Below are 17,427 nucleotides of genomic sequence, written 5' to 3'. Positions count from 1 at the left end.
CAGAAGAGATGAAAAAAAAAATTCATTTCCATATACATCAATTATAATCAAGAAAAAGAGTTGACTAAAAGAATAGATAGGCTGAGCTTATCAGAGATCGGAATCATATCTCATACATGTCAAACATAAGCAATGAAACTCATGTCCCTCAGGTGGTTTTAGCCTTCACGATCCATTAACTTTTGAAGGATAGCCTGCCAAAATATATAAATTAATAATTTATGCTCCAATCACCTACCTCCACAAGCGTGACATGTAACGATGACTGAATGAAGTTACATAAAGTAAACCAGAAAAAGAAAACAACCCAAAACACGATCAAATGCTTTCAAATTTAAAAGAAATCCATGCAATTCTAGTTACTTAATGTGGCACATAAATAAAATACAGTTGGGCTTATTCAGTCAGTGAACTTACTGGGCATGAATGATATGCTTTCAGTCCCTGATGTAGTTCCGCAGATGAGACTAAAAGCTTTACAGGACGGAATTCAACGGACAAACTATGTCCTCTATTGTCCGTGAAACATACTAATTCACGATGTATAAGATGTTCAAATGCCTACAAGCACAAAGTAAAAAGAACATCAAATAAGCTTGGGATTGAGGACAAATTATAGGAAACACACCATCACCAACATTTACTATATATTGTACGTTTGGCTTAAATAAATCATCAAAGCAAGTGCACACACCCTTAAGCAAACATTCCGCGCATGATAATCAGAAGTCCGGAAGGAATCATGTATACTTTTATACTCTGCAAAATATGGTTGACACGTTAAGGTATTACGTAATAGGAAGAATGAAATAAAAAACTAAATATTACCTTTCATTACAGAATTGAAGTTGCATAAACTTTGCTCTTTAACCTCCAATCTCTTCATGCAAACCAAAATATAAAGTTCTAAAATGGAGCAATCTGCTTACAAGAGGCAAACATAATCCATCAGTAAGTAAACTAAATTATGGATAAAACTCCAAGACAAAAAAACAAAGCCCATCAATAAGAAATTTTAGCAACACCCTCCATATCATTGAGTAAACTTTATATTGGTCCCAGTAAATAATCTAACCCACTCTATTTAGTGGGACCCACATGAAATTCACCCAATAATAAAATGTGTGTAAAAGAGTGTATAGCTAGCATTCCTCCCCATCAAACAGGAACAGGCTATAAAGAAGAATTTTAAAGCGGATGAAATCTCTAATACAGAAAGAAGAGCCTATTATAAGGTCATTCAGTCTTTGAATGGGTGTTGACAATCACATAGTAAACTATCTAAAGTTGCCATACTTCTTAAACATTCCAGTTTGGGCTGCCTCTGGATACTTGAAAATGCACTTTCAAAGTTCTCCTGGGACAGAAACCCGGTCTGCAAATCCATATGAGAGACTGCACAGAATCTAGAAAATCATCGAACTTGCATAAGTCTAGGACAGTCTATTTGATATTCAAGAGCTAACCGAAGTGTGAAAAAAAACTTACAGGAACCTCAGCAAATGTTTGACAGACGAGTCAAAATTTAAAAATTTATTGAAGGTTTCTTTGAACCTTCTGTCTTCTATAATATTCTGTAAGTTGTCAAAGAATTCTTTACCAAGTACAAAAGTGTGAATTTTCATCAATCAAGAAAATACAAAAGCGTGCATTTTCTGTAAGTAGACAACATCAAAACAGTTTTTATAGACATAAACAGAAACTAGCTTTTGTCAATGAAATCAATTTACTAACAGAAACACAAATACAGTAAATGCAAAGAACTGTAAGGGTTAGCAACAATAGTTCTTTCAGCAAAGCTCATTAACTAGAAGCATATGGACATCTGGACAAACATGCAAAAATGTATGCATTATGGGTTGGCATCCAATTATTAAGTCTTCATGATTACAGAATACAACAGGTATGCAAACTCCAAGCGGTTGGTGAAATGAATAAATTATTACAGGTGGCACTTCTGTTTATCTTGAAGGCCACTAATCAACTAGATTCAGCATAAAAAGGATACTTGGACCTTTCTATTAAATTCAACAGCATAATCATCTGGAAAGCTTGAATCTACTGGTAGTGTCAGCATGTGCAGCAGTAATCTGCATAACAAGAAGTCAAAGAACAGTGTGTTTAGCCTCATATTCAGTCGAGTCCAGTGGAAATTACAATCTATCCACCTCTGAGAGTCTTCCATTGAAGGTGGTAAAAACAACAGCTTTCTATGTGAAAAACGAGATCGTACTCTTTTCTCCAACAGCTGATCTGCATCCTGCAAGGTGGATTAAGGTGATTTCCAAAAGTTATGTCATTATCTACAACCACCTCATGCAATGATAAATTCTTTCTCCAAAATATATATGAGCAAAACAAATTGGGGAACTCACAATCCAATAATAATAATTTGTAAATCACAAAATAATATCAATTTAATGGAATCCTTTTGTTTTCTTGAGAAATCACGTATAGAAAGTCAGGTAATATGATATTCCTCACTATAGTTGAAAGTTTATAAGAAAAAGGAAATAACTGTAAAGCACACACCAGCCGGCAACTAATGCCAAGTACAACAGCCTGTGATGTTACTGACTGCATTGCATCTAGCAAGCTATAAAGTAGCCGCTGTTTACCCTGCAGAGAGTCAGGATGGAAATTGTAGCAAATGTGTGATTAAAGAAGTTAAACTGAAAAAGTATAATAGAAAATATTTCACACAGACGACAAACAGGATTATTTAATATAGTAAGAAGTCAATCGTGAAAAACGAATAAGAATGAAAAATGAAAAGGTCGTCTTATTCAAAACCCCTATTATGAAATCCCTTTTCTCCCACTTCACACCTCGGAACACACCGTTCTTATAGAGGGGCGCTTTCACATCTTCTTAAGCCGAAATGAAATGGCTGAGGAGAGGAAATGTTTTCCTTTTTTAGGATACTCCGGGGAACATATCCAGTGGAGACGGGGTGGGGCCCGTAGCTCAGAGGATTAGAGCGCGTGGCTACGAACCACGGTGTCGGGGGTTCGAATCCCTCCTGCCCACAACCGGCCAAAAGGTCCTAATTAAATTAAGAAATGGAGCCTTTTTTTTATTTTGTTTTTTCTGAAAATGTTTAACTACAATTATAAGTTATAACCCATAATTTACACTATAAGCTTTTGAGAAATGGTCAAAGTGGAAAATAAAAATAGAGCATTACCTGAGCAAAGAGGTCAAACTCATCAAGAATAAAAATTACTGTTTTATGTGCTAATCCGCATTCCCTGGAAAACAAAGATAATAAATGCTTTAGGACTTCAAATTAATTACCTTTTTTAACCAGGAAAACTTTACTCACTTTAGCATGGCTACCATAAACTGGGAGTTGTCATCAAAAGAAGCCTACAGAAAGGTGCATATCAAGATCAACAAATGATTGACCCATAGTTGTAAATGCATAATACAAATCTTGTATAGGAAAGTCATGTTACCGCTTTTGAGAACAGCAAATGATGCTCCATGCATAACTGCCTAGCTATTTCCTGATTGATCATCATTTGCAGCAACAAATAAGACGCCATACTAGAAGAGGCAATGGTTCAACCTAAATCTACTAATTCAAACAATCTGTATAATAAGATTTATGATTTCTATAATATGCCTAACGGAATCCTCACTGCTCTTGCATATCCAGAAACAATCTGAGGTGCACTGCGCAGCTTGGACCATCACCACCCAATTCCTTTGTCGGTTCACAAGTTTTTAGCAAGTGAAAAATTTATTCCATGTCTTTTAATAGAAATTCAGAAAGAAATTTGTCACAGTTCCTCAAAGAGAATGTTTAAGCTCCCTACAAAATTTATCATCAGAGATTATCTTCAGTACTTTAATTGACCTTTTTTGTAGTAAAATTAAGCAGTTAATCACTCAACCAGACCTCATGCCAACACAATGTTCCTTTATTGTTTAGGTAAGAAGTAAGAATCTAACTAGGGTGGCAAATCAGCCAAATAAGAAGACTTTGATTGTAAACAAAACATGACTAGTGTCATCAAAAGTACGTCAAGATAAAGAACCTGAAAATAAAGTTAAGTTAGAAAACAATTTACACACAAAAAAGGGGCAATAATACCATGATAGCTGTTTCAGTTCAATTAGTATAGTACAGGCAGGTTTAGGGAATGCCAACCTTGAATGCGGATATGTCATCACTGTGCAAAAGCCCACTCAACCTGATCTGCAACAATCCACGAAAGTACAACTCAAAGTGAGAACCAACAGACTTCAATTCCCAGTAATATGCCAATATTAATGGAGAAAAAGTTCATTAAATAAATATTAATTTTTTAAGGCAACGAATACCACTGAAATTGAATCGGGATATTGCAGCAACAAATCTTGAATAACAAGCTCCAAAACCTAACAAGAGAAAACATAGTGATAAGAAAATGGAAGAAACCCTTAAAGCATAGTTTGATGATGCGCGTGAGGGACAAACCGCGATCTTCCCGGAGCCACGGGGACCGAGAAGCAGAATAGAATTGTTGCACGCCTCCGTCACCGAACTTGACATCATGAATTTGAGCTTGCTGAAAATAAATCAGTGCTCATCAATTACCGATTAATTTGAAATGATAAAACATTAATTAATATTCCTACGAAGAAATGCAAACCTGTAGTTGCTGTCAGGAGCATCGTTGAAATTGAAGATGAATTTGGGGTCACAGATTCTGCTTCGAAGCATATTCATTGCCTTCGTTTTGTGATCCTCTCTCTCCATTCCCATTGCCCACAACACAAATTGATATAAATTGGCGGGAACGAACACTGACAACTATTTATATACAAGGAAAAGAGATCAGATCAAACGCGGCCCAATACCCTACGTTGGGCTACGGGCTTCGTTCAAGTCCAATGATTACGATTTACGGAAACTCTTTCTCAAAAAGATGACCCAAACCCAATTATTAAATAAAACAAAAAAATTGATAATTATTTTGATGGATTTAGTGTTTGTTCTTTTAAATTATATGAAGTTATATCATTTTAAGTGAGAAAAAAATAAAATCAATCAAAATTATGGGAGAAAAAGTAAATATTTTTTTTAAAATTTAAATAAAAAATATTATGTTGTGTTTCTCTCTATTAAAATGACATAATTATATATCCATTGAAATGACAAATATTCTTTTTCATATTTTACTGAATTAGTGTTTTAAGACATACTTTTTTTTTTAAACACACATATAAAAGTGTGTGAGGTCTATGTTTTTTTTTTTTCATATGTTCCCACGTAAGTCCCAAATATTTTTATATATGTATAAAAAATAGAATTTATCTAATGTAACATGAGAAATATTAATCTCTTATTTTATATATTCGAGTTCTAAAGAAAGAGTTTTTTTTTGTGCATGAGATATATAGTGCATATGTCCCAAAAAAAAAAAATTGGGATTTAATGAAAAATTCATGAAAAGATATAAATTAAATGAGAAGAAAATTTTCTCTTTTTAAAAAAAAAATTTATTCACTTGGATAGAAATTTTCAACACGGCCTATATTAATTAATTTTATACTTACTTATATGAACAACATGAGAAAAAAAAAAAAAAAAAAAAAAAGAACTCGAAATATGAGGTGAGGTGAGGTGGCGTGGCGAGGCCAGAGATAAAGATAACCACCAAACAAAATCGTATCAAATAAGAGGCAGAGGCAGAGGCAACATCACGGAAACATGGGATTGGGAACCACGACTGTTCCTATGAACATTGTTCCACGATTCGGGTTGCTCCGAAACCACCTCACCTCCATCCGGGTCAACAACTCTTCCTGTTTGAGCTTCCCTGTCTCTCGGAGAAGGAATAGGAGCTTTGGTAGATTTGTTTGCTTCGCTGTTGATGATGACCTCAGACAGAAGCAGCAAGAGTTGAGTACAACTTCAAGTGGACTTGGCTCAGCCATTGAAGAAAGACCTGGTAAGTATGCAAGTGCAAAACCCACTTTCTGAAATTCAACAACTTTCATCTTTTCCTTCATATTAATATAATGATTATATGCCTAAAAGATTTCTAGCAAATTTTGAATGATTGTCTTGGTGATATGTTTCCACAACTGTAGTTGATATGGTTAAGATCCTGACATCTTTCTTATGTTAGAAAATACGGATCTGCTTGGTAGTGCAACTGAAGAAACAGCGGAAAATTTTAAGCAAGATGGTGAAGGAAGTGCTATCTATGATTTTCTTTACCCTAGTAAAGAGCTTCTTCCTGATGATAAAGAAATGAGCATATTTGATCATCTTGAAGAGCTGCGACAGAGAATTTTTATATCAGTTCTAGCAGTTGGAGCAAGCATTTTGGGATGCTTTGCGTTTTCAAAAGAACTCATAATGGTTCTTGAAGCTCCTGTCAAAACACAGGGTGTAAGATTTCTTCAGCTAGCTCCTGGCGAATTTTTCTTCACGACTGTAAAGGTAACATTTTTTTACATGTATCTCTCTGGGTGGGTATTGCTTCCTTCCCTATCTAGTGAGTTGTGATGTTTATGTTTCTTGGTATGTATATCGTGTAAAATTAAACCAGTGCTATGCTGTTGACTCTTGCTTTATCAGGAATGTACAAAGTAGCCTTAATTCTTATGTCTGCCTTATAACTAGCTCGTAAACTAAGGTTAATGGCCTAGGATGATATAAATTTATGTTTGTTCTTGGGCTAATTGCTTTTTCACTAAGACTTAGCTTAAATTAAAATTCAAATAAGACCATTGTCCAAATAAACTGTTATTTATAAAAACAAGAACCATGTAATCTTTTTTGAGTAAATACAGGGTGGTGATTTCTACTTGCATAACATCAATTGATAAGATCCTTGGATGACACATGGCACAAAGTATTCCTGTTTGAATGGCCAAAATATACTTTGTGTGTGTGTTCTACTTTAATCATATTCTGTCATGATCAGTTTTTTTTTTTTTTTGGTTTAATTCTATCATGATTAGTTTGTTAAAGAAAAATGTTATTACCTAGCTTCCAGGCAATTAAAACCGGGAAACATTATGTGATGTTGTGTTGTACTTTAACCATTTTGTATACCCATCTAAATTGAGATCAAACTAATATAAACAAATAAAATATAGGAAGCTACCCTGCTAAAATTAATATCTATAATTTTGTACTGCAGGTGTCTGGATATTGTGGCCTCCTCTTGGGAAGTCCCATCATCCTCTATGAAATCATAGCCTTTATACTTCCAGGTCTAACAAAATCTGAACGAAGGTTTCTAGGGCCAATTGTCTTAGGCTCATCGGTTCTTTTCTATGCCGGAATAACATTCTCGTACTTAGTTCTGACACCTGCAGCATTAAATTTCTTTGTTAGTTACGCTGAAGGTGTTGTTGAATCATTGTGGTCCATTGATCAATACTTTGAGTTTGTTCTGGTGCTTATGTTCAGTACAGGCTTGTCTTTTCAGGTGATTTTTTCTTCCTGGTTTTATTCTTCTAAAGTACCTTCTAACTGACACCGATACATGCCATGAGGCCATTGACCCAAAGGCATGTCCTCCGCTCCCAAAAAATATGGATAATAATTATGTAGAAAGGAGCAAATGATTACATTTTTAAATATGCCTGCCTCAGGTCAATTTGGAGTTATGAACAATATGGATATTCCAATATGCTTCTGTTAGGAATTCGAACGAAAGCCATGCTATTGCTATTAAGTTGAAGAATGCTCATAAGATAGTTTTTCTTTACAACTCCATTTGTAATCAATCATTCTTTTGGACTATAGTTTTGCCTAAATGACTATGCTTTTAACTAGTGCTTGAGGAAACAAGAACAAGAAGTACTCTCTAACTATTTTTGTATTGTATTATACCTGTAATCCTTTTTTCCTTCCAAACTTTGGTAGTAATGGAATCTAATGGAAGTCATATTGCAGGTACCTGTTATACAATTTCTATTGGGACAAGTTGGATTGGTGTCTGGAGACCAGATGCTATCAGTTTGGAGGTATGTTGTGGTTGGCGCAGTAGTGGCAGCTGCTATAGTTACGCCATCCACTGATCCTCTCACTCAAGTTCTTCTAGCAGGACCATTATTGGGTCTTTACCTAGGTGGGGCATGGATGGTCAAGCTTACAGGACGGTGACCTTAGCCCCACATATCTTGATATGTGCTAGAATTTTGTCAGCCTGAACAAATGTTCATGTACATTCACACAGCAATCTAGTGTATATTTTTACTTGTACCAGAGCATAACCCTTCCTATATTCTGATTAATTTAAACATATAATTCTGTAACTAGTTATTCCCAAATTCCGTCAGATCTTGGCATTTGGAGCTATTGGTTTAAAAAATCTTCCTTACAGTTAGATTTGGTTTCAGTTCTATATTTCATCACACGCTTTTGAAAATAAAAGTTCTTGATTTTTTATAACAATTTTTAAAAAATTATAAATAACTGAATAAAGCTTTCGAAGGTGAATCACATCACCCATATAGTTCAGACTTCAGAGTAATAAAGCTTACATGAGACATAACAACACCTCGAATCCACATGCCGCTTTTAATTTTAAATTACTATTGATGCTATCATTATTTTAAATAAATAAAATCATAAATGTAAACTATAATTAGAAATGAACCTAAAAAAATTCCGAGCTAATTCAATTGTGATGGAATGGAATTATAGTTGAGGTCTTAATTTTGGACCGCAATACCAATTCTGGTTTACTATCGGAGATAGTAATAAGCAGAAATCTCGTTGATAATGGCATCCTATGGTAACTAAAAGTCCAAATCCAGCGTTGACCAGTAAATTCTACAGAGTCAACTTCATTGCACATAAAAAAAAATACACACATAAGAGTCTACTTATTGGCTAATGTAATATTTTCCACTTTGGCTTCTATATCAGCAGTACTAGATGTACTTAGTTCAGAAGCAAGCTGTCTTAGTGAACTCCTCAAAGCATTGCATGCCTCCAGAAATACATCTGATGCACCTTGAAGTCCTCCTACCTCTTCCTGCACAACATCAATAATGCTATGGATTTTATCCAAAGATGCCTTTATGGTAGGAATCTCTTGTGGGGGGTAGAGGCAGGCTCCAATCTCATCAATCTGTTGACCAATCTCCTGACACAGCTGCAACAATTTCTCCAGCGAATTTACAAAACTGCTGTTGTCATTTGGTTTTTCCAGCTTAAGCAAGCCTGTGATGGAGCGAATGAGTTCTTTTATGACTGAAAGCGTATTAGACACGACCACAACTGCTCTTTCCGCCACTTTCATCTCTTCAGGTGACAGGTCATTCCCCAGACCATCTTCATTTGAATTATCATCACGTGGCTCAGACTCTGTTTCTACACAACTCTCACCTACAGCTTTGTCAGCAGGATCATCAGATGAACCTGGCTTCAATTCTTTCATCTCACGAAGAACGTCCTTTACTGAAACCGCAACCTGTGTCATTCCTCGCCCAATCGCTGTAATATTTGTTGCAGGAGTCTTTTTAAGGGCAGAGCATGCTTCCCATACAGCACCAACCAATTGTGGAATTGATAAATTATGGTCTTTACTATGGGATCCTGTTGGTGTTAATTAAAAGAGAAAGTAAGACCGTCAACAGAAGATTAGAAAAATTAGATGTAGGATCAGAATAAATGTATTGAAATACGAATTAATGGGCATATCAATGATGATAAATGATAATGATAAATGCCAATGTAAATAAAAATGATTTGCAATAGAACTTAATAAAGGACCAATGAATTAATGGACATGTCAATGAGGATAATGATAAATGTCAATGCAATCAAAATCATTTGTGATGAAGCTTAATGAGTTCTACGAAACAATAGTAAAAATAGAAAAACACAAGAGTTAAGAGAAGTCCATCTCAGTATCCCACCTCATATTTTGTGTTTGTTGAGAATGATAACAGCAGTCAAATTGTATTCTATGAGCATGGAGACTGATAATTTAAAGTCTACTCATAAGAGCATGCTGTGGGCATTCCAAAACCGAAAGTATTCCTAAATCAATACCTCTTTTATATAACCTTACCCAATTCCCCAGATTAATCTCAGATTTCTTAATCTATGTGTTTTTCATCCTATTTAAGCTTTTCTTTCTTTCTTTTTTCTTTTTTTTTTTTGGTGAATGGGCAATGCCCAAAACAAAACAAAAAGAATTACATCAAAGAGTGTCTAGCCCTATAAACAGAGCTAAAATCAGAAAAATATAACCATAGAATTTCAGGTGGGGGATCCTGAAAGCTAGAGAAATCTTGTTGCTCCAAATTTTGCAAAGGAAGATTAACTAGCCAGTCTGCACAGCAATTGCCTTCCCTGTATGTATGCACCAAACGAAGACTCCAATCTTTTGAGAGCCATTCCCGTATCTGAGTCACTAAATGCGACTCACAGGATGCATCACCAGACTTGGTGAGCAAAGTGATAGCCGAAGCTGAGTCACTCTCTAAAATTAATTTCCTCCAACCCAAGCCATGTCCAACCCTTTCAGAACACCCCACAATTCAGCTGTAAGTGCATTACAAAAGCCCACTCTGTAGGAAAAAGCTTCTATCCATCTACCATCAGGACCTCTTAACAGGCCACCACAGGCTGCAATACTCGGGTTCCCTTTAGAAGCTCCATCTGTATTAAGCTTAATCCAACCATCCTCTGGTGGTATCCACCTTATCATCTCTATACTCATCATTCTGCCAGATTTCTTGTTTTCCTCAGAAGAATGGCTGACATAACCTCTATAGCCATAACACTAATCAACTCTAACTTGTATCTGTTTTCCACACAACCAGAATTATGGATAATTTCATTTCTCCAAATCCAAACTTTCCAGCAGGTTATGCCAAAAATAATTGCCCAAGGAATTCCCACCAAGCTAGGTGACACCTGATTTAAATTAGCAATCAACCAATCATGCAAATTTAAATTAAAAAAGGAAGTATCAGCCAAACAAGGGGATAACCGAAGCCAAATATCTTTAATATTTGCACAATCTCTTAATAAATGAAGAGTATTTTCTTCTCCTTGCAAGCAAACTGGGCAAACTGCACTACCCAACTGAAAACTATTTAACTTTTTTCTAGTTGGAAGGCTATCATGACCAACCTTCCAAAGAAAGAACTTGATTCTTTGAGGTCCTAACCAATTCCAAATTACCTTCCATAATTCAGGAGATCCACTTTGAATACTACCAGTTTCTGTAAAAACCGAATACAGCCCCTTAACAGACAGCTTCGGATAGCCAGGGATATAACAAACAAGCTTATCGGCACCATCATTTATGCAGGGGGGAAGAAAACTCTTTATGCGATCAATTACATCAGTTGGCAGCCACCTTCTCATGGTATTTATTTAAGCTTTTCTTAAGTACAATGCCATACCACACTGGAATATGATTTTAGATAACATTTAATCCAGTTTCATGAAAAGAGAAAACTCCAAATCAAAATTACTATGATACATCACAAGTTATGTTCAGCTTCCAAGAAGATTGGATAACAAATTACAAAATTTGTTTACGAAATATAAACTTCCTAAAATTCCAAATCTTAAATGATATGGTTTAGATAGACATTTGTTCCCCAAAGTTCTCCAAGTTACTGTAGGTAATATTATATTTAGTAATGTGCTATGGTTCAACAGAATTAATCAACGAATTATCTTTATTTTCCCTTTTTTCTTTTTGGGGAGTGGGGTGGGGGCACACCAAAAAAGAAAAGTGGTTTTGTATAAACACAACTAACACCATCAGCACCAGATCAACTAATGATGTGACTGTCAACATCCCCAAAGAAAAGGGCATAAAATCTTTTGTGAAAATGATGAAAACATGATGTTACAGCACTTAAAAGCACCTCTACCACCACCTAGGCATGTGAAATAAAATTAAATATCTGGGCCGGCATCATAACGGCCATCTCCTTCGCCACCAATATCACCCATATATCATGTTATCGTTAACAGGTTGCATGTTTCTCCCTCAACCCTCAATACCATGTCTCCCCTTCTATGTTCCTGAATCCTGACAGAGAAAGTGGATCAGACTCATGGTCTACAAATTAGGATGTTCTCACTTTTTTGCTCTCATCTCCTTTCTTTCTTCTCTCTATTCGCATCCCAGTGCCAATTGAAGTGAGATCTAACTGATTCATATATTTTACCAAACCAAGCACTAATTATAACAACACTGCTTGAATTTAAAGATTGAAATAGATCAGCTCTTCATAAAGTCGTTATATAAAATTTTGATGTCAGCAATCAGTAGTTCAATACACTATTCAGAGATTATCTTTCTAGATCAATTATTAAAGGTCTGTAATAATCTTCTGCGTTTATCTACGTATGTTTGAGAGAGAGAGAGAGTGTACCATATAAAGAGACAGTTTCCTTCATCAACCTGAAACTGGAATCAACAACTTGTTTAACTGAGGCATGAACACTGGAAGACAGAGTAGGCCCCGCACCTACTGTACTGCCATGGGAAAGCAAAAGGAAACCTTGTAGAGTGTTGAAGTATGAAGCCATATTTTCTTCAATTGCTTTGGACTCTGGCTTTTCTCCAGTCCAAAGCATTCCAACTGGAAGAAGAAAGAAGCTATATTTAATCCCATAAATTCATGCCATCATATGCGAACAACTCATTATACTAATAGGGCACTTCTCAATACAAATGGCAAGAAATATTGAAAGCAGAAACTCAATCTTTCTCCTTTCACTATATAACAAAATTAGATCATTCACAATCTCAATGAATTTTTTTTTAATCCTCATGAGTAACGAAAACTGTTTAACACACAAAATTATTTGATTCAATACCATCTTAGTGTTTAAGAGAGGTAAGTATTATCCATAGATACATAGGGAAAGATTACTGGCATAATGAGATTATATTATTTGCATCAGCATCTGGTCTAAACAAGAAAAAACATAAAATAAAATAAAATAAAATAAAAAGAGGAAGTTTTCATTGAAATTCATGCAATTAACCTTTGGAAGAGAAAGAACTTTTGGAATAATCAACAGATAAAATGCAAAATTGAAAAAAACCCATTAGACAAAAACATTTTTTTTTTTTTTTTTGAAGAATAGTGAACCTGTGGTTGCCTGTTTTGAGACTTGGTCACCCATCTTAATGACATCTTCCCAGCTCACTTTATCCAAAGAAGAAGATGCAGTTTGATCCAAAACCTAAAAGGGAAGACAAAGATTATGTGGTGTGATGATAGCAGGTGAGAGGGAGTTGTTGATGATGATATATACATACATGGAGGGTGTCATGGATGGTGGTGAGGTGAGAACCTAGGATTAGGTTAAGGTGCTCTTTCTCCGCTCTTACGGGCATGCTGCTTACTCGAAAGCACAATAACTCACTAACTACGCTTCAACGGCTCCACCGCCTCTCTCAATGGCTTCAGTGAACCATAAATCATATGTGGGGGTTGACTGCGTTCTGAATTTTTGCTGCTTCAAGTACACGAGAGTGACAATCGGCAAACATTTTCTTTCATCTTAATCTTAAACCTTAAACATGTAAAGGTATGTTATTTTAATGGAGACAAAAAATAAATAAAAAAGGAAGAGAACGAATACAAAAAAAATAAAAGTGTGGTTTTTATTTTTTGTAAAAGTAAAAAAATATAAGTTATATCATTTAAAACGATAAATATTTTTTCCTTTCTTTTATGTCTATAAACATAAATAAAAAATGGGATTAATGTTTTTGCGATAACATATTGTTATTGGTAAAAGTGTGTATCATTTTAAGGGAGAAAAAGAAACAGATAAAGCAGGAGAGAATGAACAAAAATATATATAAAATGTGGGTCCTACCTCTCTACGAGAGTGAAATGAAATGACACTAACTTCTATCATTTAAAAGGGACAAACGTTATTATATTTTAATCGGTGATTTTCGTTAAGCAATTATTATTATTTTTATAAATCAAACTCATTAATTAATTATTAATTCACGATAAATAATAACCGTTGATTGGAAGAAATCAATAGTTAAAATATGATAATGACATTAGTAGTAACATTATTTGATAGTAATAATATCATATCCTAATCTTTTTTAAGAAATAATTTTATCTCTTATATATACATAAAAGTATATGGGAGCCTATATGGGACATATGATTAGAAGAAAGAAAGAAAAATATAAGTACTACCTACTTTTATATAGGTGTAAAAAATAAATTTATTTTTTATAAAATGGGAAATATTAATTGGCCTTTTGACCTTGGCACTGTGATTTTTAATATATATGACCGGAATAATTTTTAGATCATATGTTTTGCCTAAACAATGCATAACAACATGGCTGGGCAAGGGACGTTTTAAGACATGACACTCTATATACAGCGTCCAATACAAACTCTGACATGCCATGAGACGTGATACCATGAAAGCCACGTCCCTTGCAAAATGATATGCACAAGACGTGATTGATGCTCAATCACGTGTCAGAAAGTCACCAACTTTTAATTGTTAAGCGTTTAATCCTGGGGTCTTGGTGATAATACTTTGGATAAATCATCATTTTTATGTCACTGTTAAAGTTCCATTGCTTTTCGGATATGAATTAGATGAATTTTCACTGACTGACTGAACTACTAAGGAGTAAGGGCCCAATTTGAATGTGCTAAGCACATTTGTTTAGTCCCAATTAAAATTCACCAAAGTCGTCTGAAATAGTTTACGAGGAAAACAAAATTTATCTATCAGTTTTCTTATGTTTTCAGCTAATCTGTTTAGTTTTAAATTTAAATTTGATATAATTTAATTCAAAGAAATTTGAAGTAAATAGATTGTTGTTTTACTTTTTATTTTTATTTTTATTTTTTCAAGGAGGCAATAAATAAACTCTGATTATATATTTTCTTTTCTTTTGTATGTACAAAATCGTCTCTTTTGCAATGAAGATTTTTTTTTTAAAGTAGAATACTAATTAAGATTTCAAGTGTATTGTTTCTGAATGCTCAAGTAATTAGAAACAATACACTTGAAATCTTAATTACTATTCTACTTTTTTAAAAAAAATCTTCATTGCAAAAGAGACGAGTTTGTACATACAAAAGAAAAGGAAATATATAATCAGAGTAGAGTTTATTTATGAGAAAACTTCAAAAATTCCCTTACAAATTTCCTCAAAATCACTTAACCCTCTCCCCGAAATTTTTAATCATTTATTCCCATACTTAATTTTTTTTTTATCATTTACCCTCATAATTTAATTTTCCATCCAAAATTTTGTTAACAGAGTTAATTTTTTTTTTAAAATACCAAAATTACCTTTAATAGAAAAAAGAAAAACATAATTTCCTCACAAACACAGTTTTAGACGAACTCACGGAATATTTTCTTTAAGGTAGCCTTGTTAGAATTAGTAATTATTAAAATTGTTTCCTGCAAATTCTATTGCTATTAAATACCACACTCACAATTGTTGGTGTCGTTGTTCAAATAAAATGATTGAAAAAGGCATCATCTCAGCAGGTTTAGATTTTTCCTTTTCTGCTATTATATGACCAACAAATCTGGCTTTATAAATTTATTCAGAGCCACACTTTATTTGCTTGCACAACAACTGAAAAACTTTACGTTCTATGCTTCATATATGCCTTGTTTTTTCCTTAATCATATAATATTACCAAGCAAACATGCATAAAGTGCTATTTCGTTGTTTTCTGTGTCGTTGAGAGTAGAGGAAGAATTCAATCGTTGATTTATATTCATGTCTTGCTTATGTGAGTTTGTCTAAAATTGCGTTGGTGAGGAAATTATGTTTTTCTTTTTTCTATTAAGGGTAATTTTGGTATCTTTTACAAAATTTAACTCTGTTAACAAAATTTTGGATGGAAATCAAATTAGGAAGTAAGTGATAAAGAAATTTTAAGTAAGGGATAAATGATTAAAAATTTCAAGAGGGGGTTAAGTGATTTTGAGGAAACTTGTAGGATTTTTTTTTTTTTAAAGCTTTCCCTTTATTTATTGCCTCCTTGAAAAAATAAAAATAAAAATAAAACAACAATCGATTTACTTCAAATTTCTTTGAATTAAATTATATTAAATTTAAATTTAAATTTAAAACTAAACAGATTAGCCGAAAACATAAGAAAACTGATAGATAAATTTTGTTTTCCTCATAAACTATTTCAGACGACTTTGGTGAATTTTAATTGGGACTGAACAAATGCGCTTAGCACATCCAAATTGGGCCTTTACTCCTTAGTAGTTCATTCAGTCAGTGACAAATTCATATCCAGAAAGCAATGGAACTTTAACAGTGACATAAAAAGGATGATTTATCGTAAGTATCATCACCGAGACCCCAAAATTAAACGCTTAGCAATTAAAAGTTGGTGACTTTCTAACACGTGATTGATGCTCAACCGCGTCCTGTGCATATCATTTTGCAAGGGCACGACTTTCGTGGTAATGGTATCACGTCCCATGACATGTCAGAGTTTGTACAGGACGCAGTATGCAGAGTGTCATATCTTAAAACGTCTCTTAAGTAACCGCGTCGTTATGCATTATTTAGGCAAAACATATGACTTAGAGATTATTCCGGTCATACATACTAAAAATCACAGTACCAAGGTCAAAAGATCATATTAACCCTATAAAAATATCTATATAACCTTATAACTATTTGTACGAAAACTTTCTTTCGATATTGTATTCGAAAAAATAAATAAATTCGGTAACAGTAACAATCTTAGGATTACAAAGTAAACAAATAATAATAACATCAGCTACCAAATTATGATATAATTTTATTTTTTTTATGAATTGGTAAAGAATAATAACAAAGATATATTCTTATTATTAGTATAGCTAGAGTATTTTTGTCATCTATGTCTTAATTAGAGCTGATGATGCGAATCAATCCATCTTGACTCGACTCAACTCGCCTTTAACTCTATAAAAATTGGGGTGTGGTGTATTTAGTATTTACTATTTATAAGACAAAAGCTCAAAAATTCATGTGATTTATTCTAAAGTTATTTATCCCGGATTTTTTTTCTTTCTCTTACTTTTGATTTTTTTTATCCAAATTATTTTAACACCGATTAAATATTGGATTAATTTAATCGTTTTACTCCTATGAATGGTAAAAAATTATAGGGAAAGAATAAAACAAAGGGGCAAAATGGGAAAATTAACTTAATATTTAAAAGCATTAAAGATGGACTTGGATGTAAAAAACAACAATGAACCATTGTGATAGAAAAAAAAATACAATGAATAAATAATTTTATAGCACAACTTATGGGATGAGGAGTCAACCTCCCTCAATAATTAAAAAGTAAAATAAAATAAATTTGAATATTAAATAATGAGTCAATCCCAAGGATCAGGATTTGTTATCTACTAATGTGATCTAAATTAGTAGAGTCCAGAAGGAAAAGAAAAATTCTCAA

General features: G+C 33.7%; 3 protein-coding genes across 4 annotated transcripts; 1 reads left to right on the top strand and 2 right to left on the bottom strand.

Annotated features, from left to right (window-relative positions):
* Window positions 1-158: 158 nt before the first annotated feature.
* LOC133296442 (origin of replication complex subunit 4) lies at window positions 159-4,753 on the bottom strand. The gene is made up of 16 exons (XM_061495429.1): window positions 4,641-4,753; window positions 4,466-4,556; window positions 4,330-4,386; window positions 4,157-4,204; window positions 3,459-3,509; window positions 3,326-3,369; window positions 3,188-3,251; window positions 2,533-2,619; window positions 2,169-2,260; window positions 2,009-2,090; window positions 1,489-1,574; window positions 1,297-1,406; window positions 829-921; window positions 695-759; window positions 418-561; window positions 159-194 (listed from the first exon to the last, which is right to left on the bottom strand). The coding sequence occupies exons 1-16, from the start codon at window positions 4,751-4,753 to the stop codon at window positions 159-161; spliced, it is 1,263 nt and encodes a 420-aa protein (XP_061351413.1).
* An 893-nt stretch (window positions 4,754-5,646) lies between these two features.
* On the top strand, window positions 5,647-8,328 carry LOC133296445 (sec-independent protein translocase protein TATC, chloroplastic). Its single transcript, XM_061495433.1, has 4 exons — window positions 5,647-5,942; window positions 6,123-6,439; window positions 7,146-7,436; window positions 7,907-8,328. The coding sequence occupies exons 1-4, from the start codon at window positions 5,702-5,704 to the stop codon at window positions 8,114-8,116; spliced, it is 1,059 nt and encodes a 352-aa protein (XP_061351417.1). The 5' UTR covers window positions 5,647-5,701; the 3' UTR covers window positions 8,117-8,328.
* A 364-nt stretch (window positions 8,329-8,692) lies between these two features.
* On the bottom strand, window positions 8,693-13,493 carry LOC133296446 (uncharacterized). Of its 2 annotated transcripts, XM_061495435.1 has the most exons (5): window positions 13,263-13,493; window positions 13,093-13,186; window positions 12,367-12,576; window positions 11,334-11,336; window positions 8,693-9,556 (listed from the first exon to the last, which is right to left on the bottom strand). In XM_061495435.1, the coding sequence occupies exons 1-5, from the start codon at window positions 13,338-13,340 to the stop codon at window positions 8,838-8,840; spliced, it is 1,104 nt and encodes a 367-aa protein (XP_061351419.1). In that variant the 5' UTR covers window positions 13,341-13,493; the 3' UTR covers window positions 8,693-8,837. The 2 variants fall into 2 exon arrangements, with proteins under 2 accessions (XP_061351419.1, XP_061351418.1); XM_061495434.1 differs by lacking the exon at window positions 11,334-11,336 and having other exon boundaries at window positions 8,695-9,556.
* Window positions 13,494-17,427: the final 3,934 nt, after the last annotated feature.

The sequence above is a fragment of the Gastrolobium bilobum genome, unplaced genomic scaffold (genome assembly GCF_033153095.1).
Source record: "Gastrolobium bilobum isolate Gb01-03AN ecotype WA unplaced genomic scaffold, APGP_CSIRO_Gbil_v1 utg20910, whole genome shotgun sequence".
Classification (NCBI taxonomy): Eukaryota; Viridiplantae; Streptophyta; class Magnoliopsida; order Fabales; family Fabaceae; genus Gastrolobium; species Gastrolobium bilobum.
Note: the sequence above shows the minus strand (reverse complement) of the source record. Positions and strands in the feature narration are given on the sequence as shown.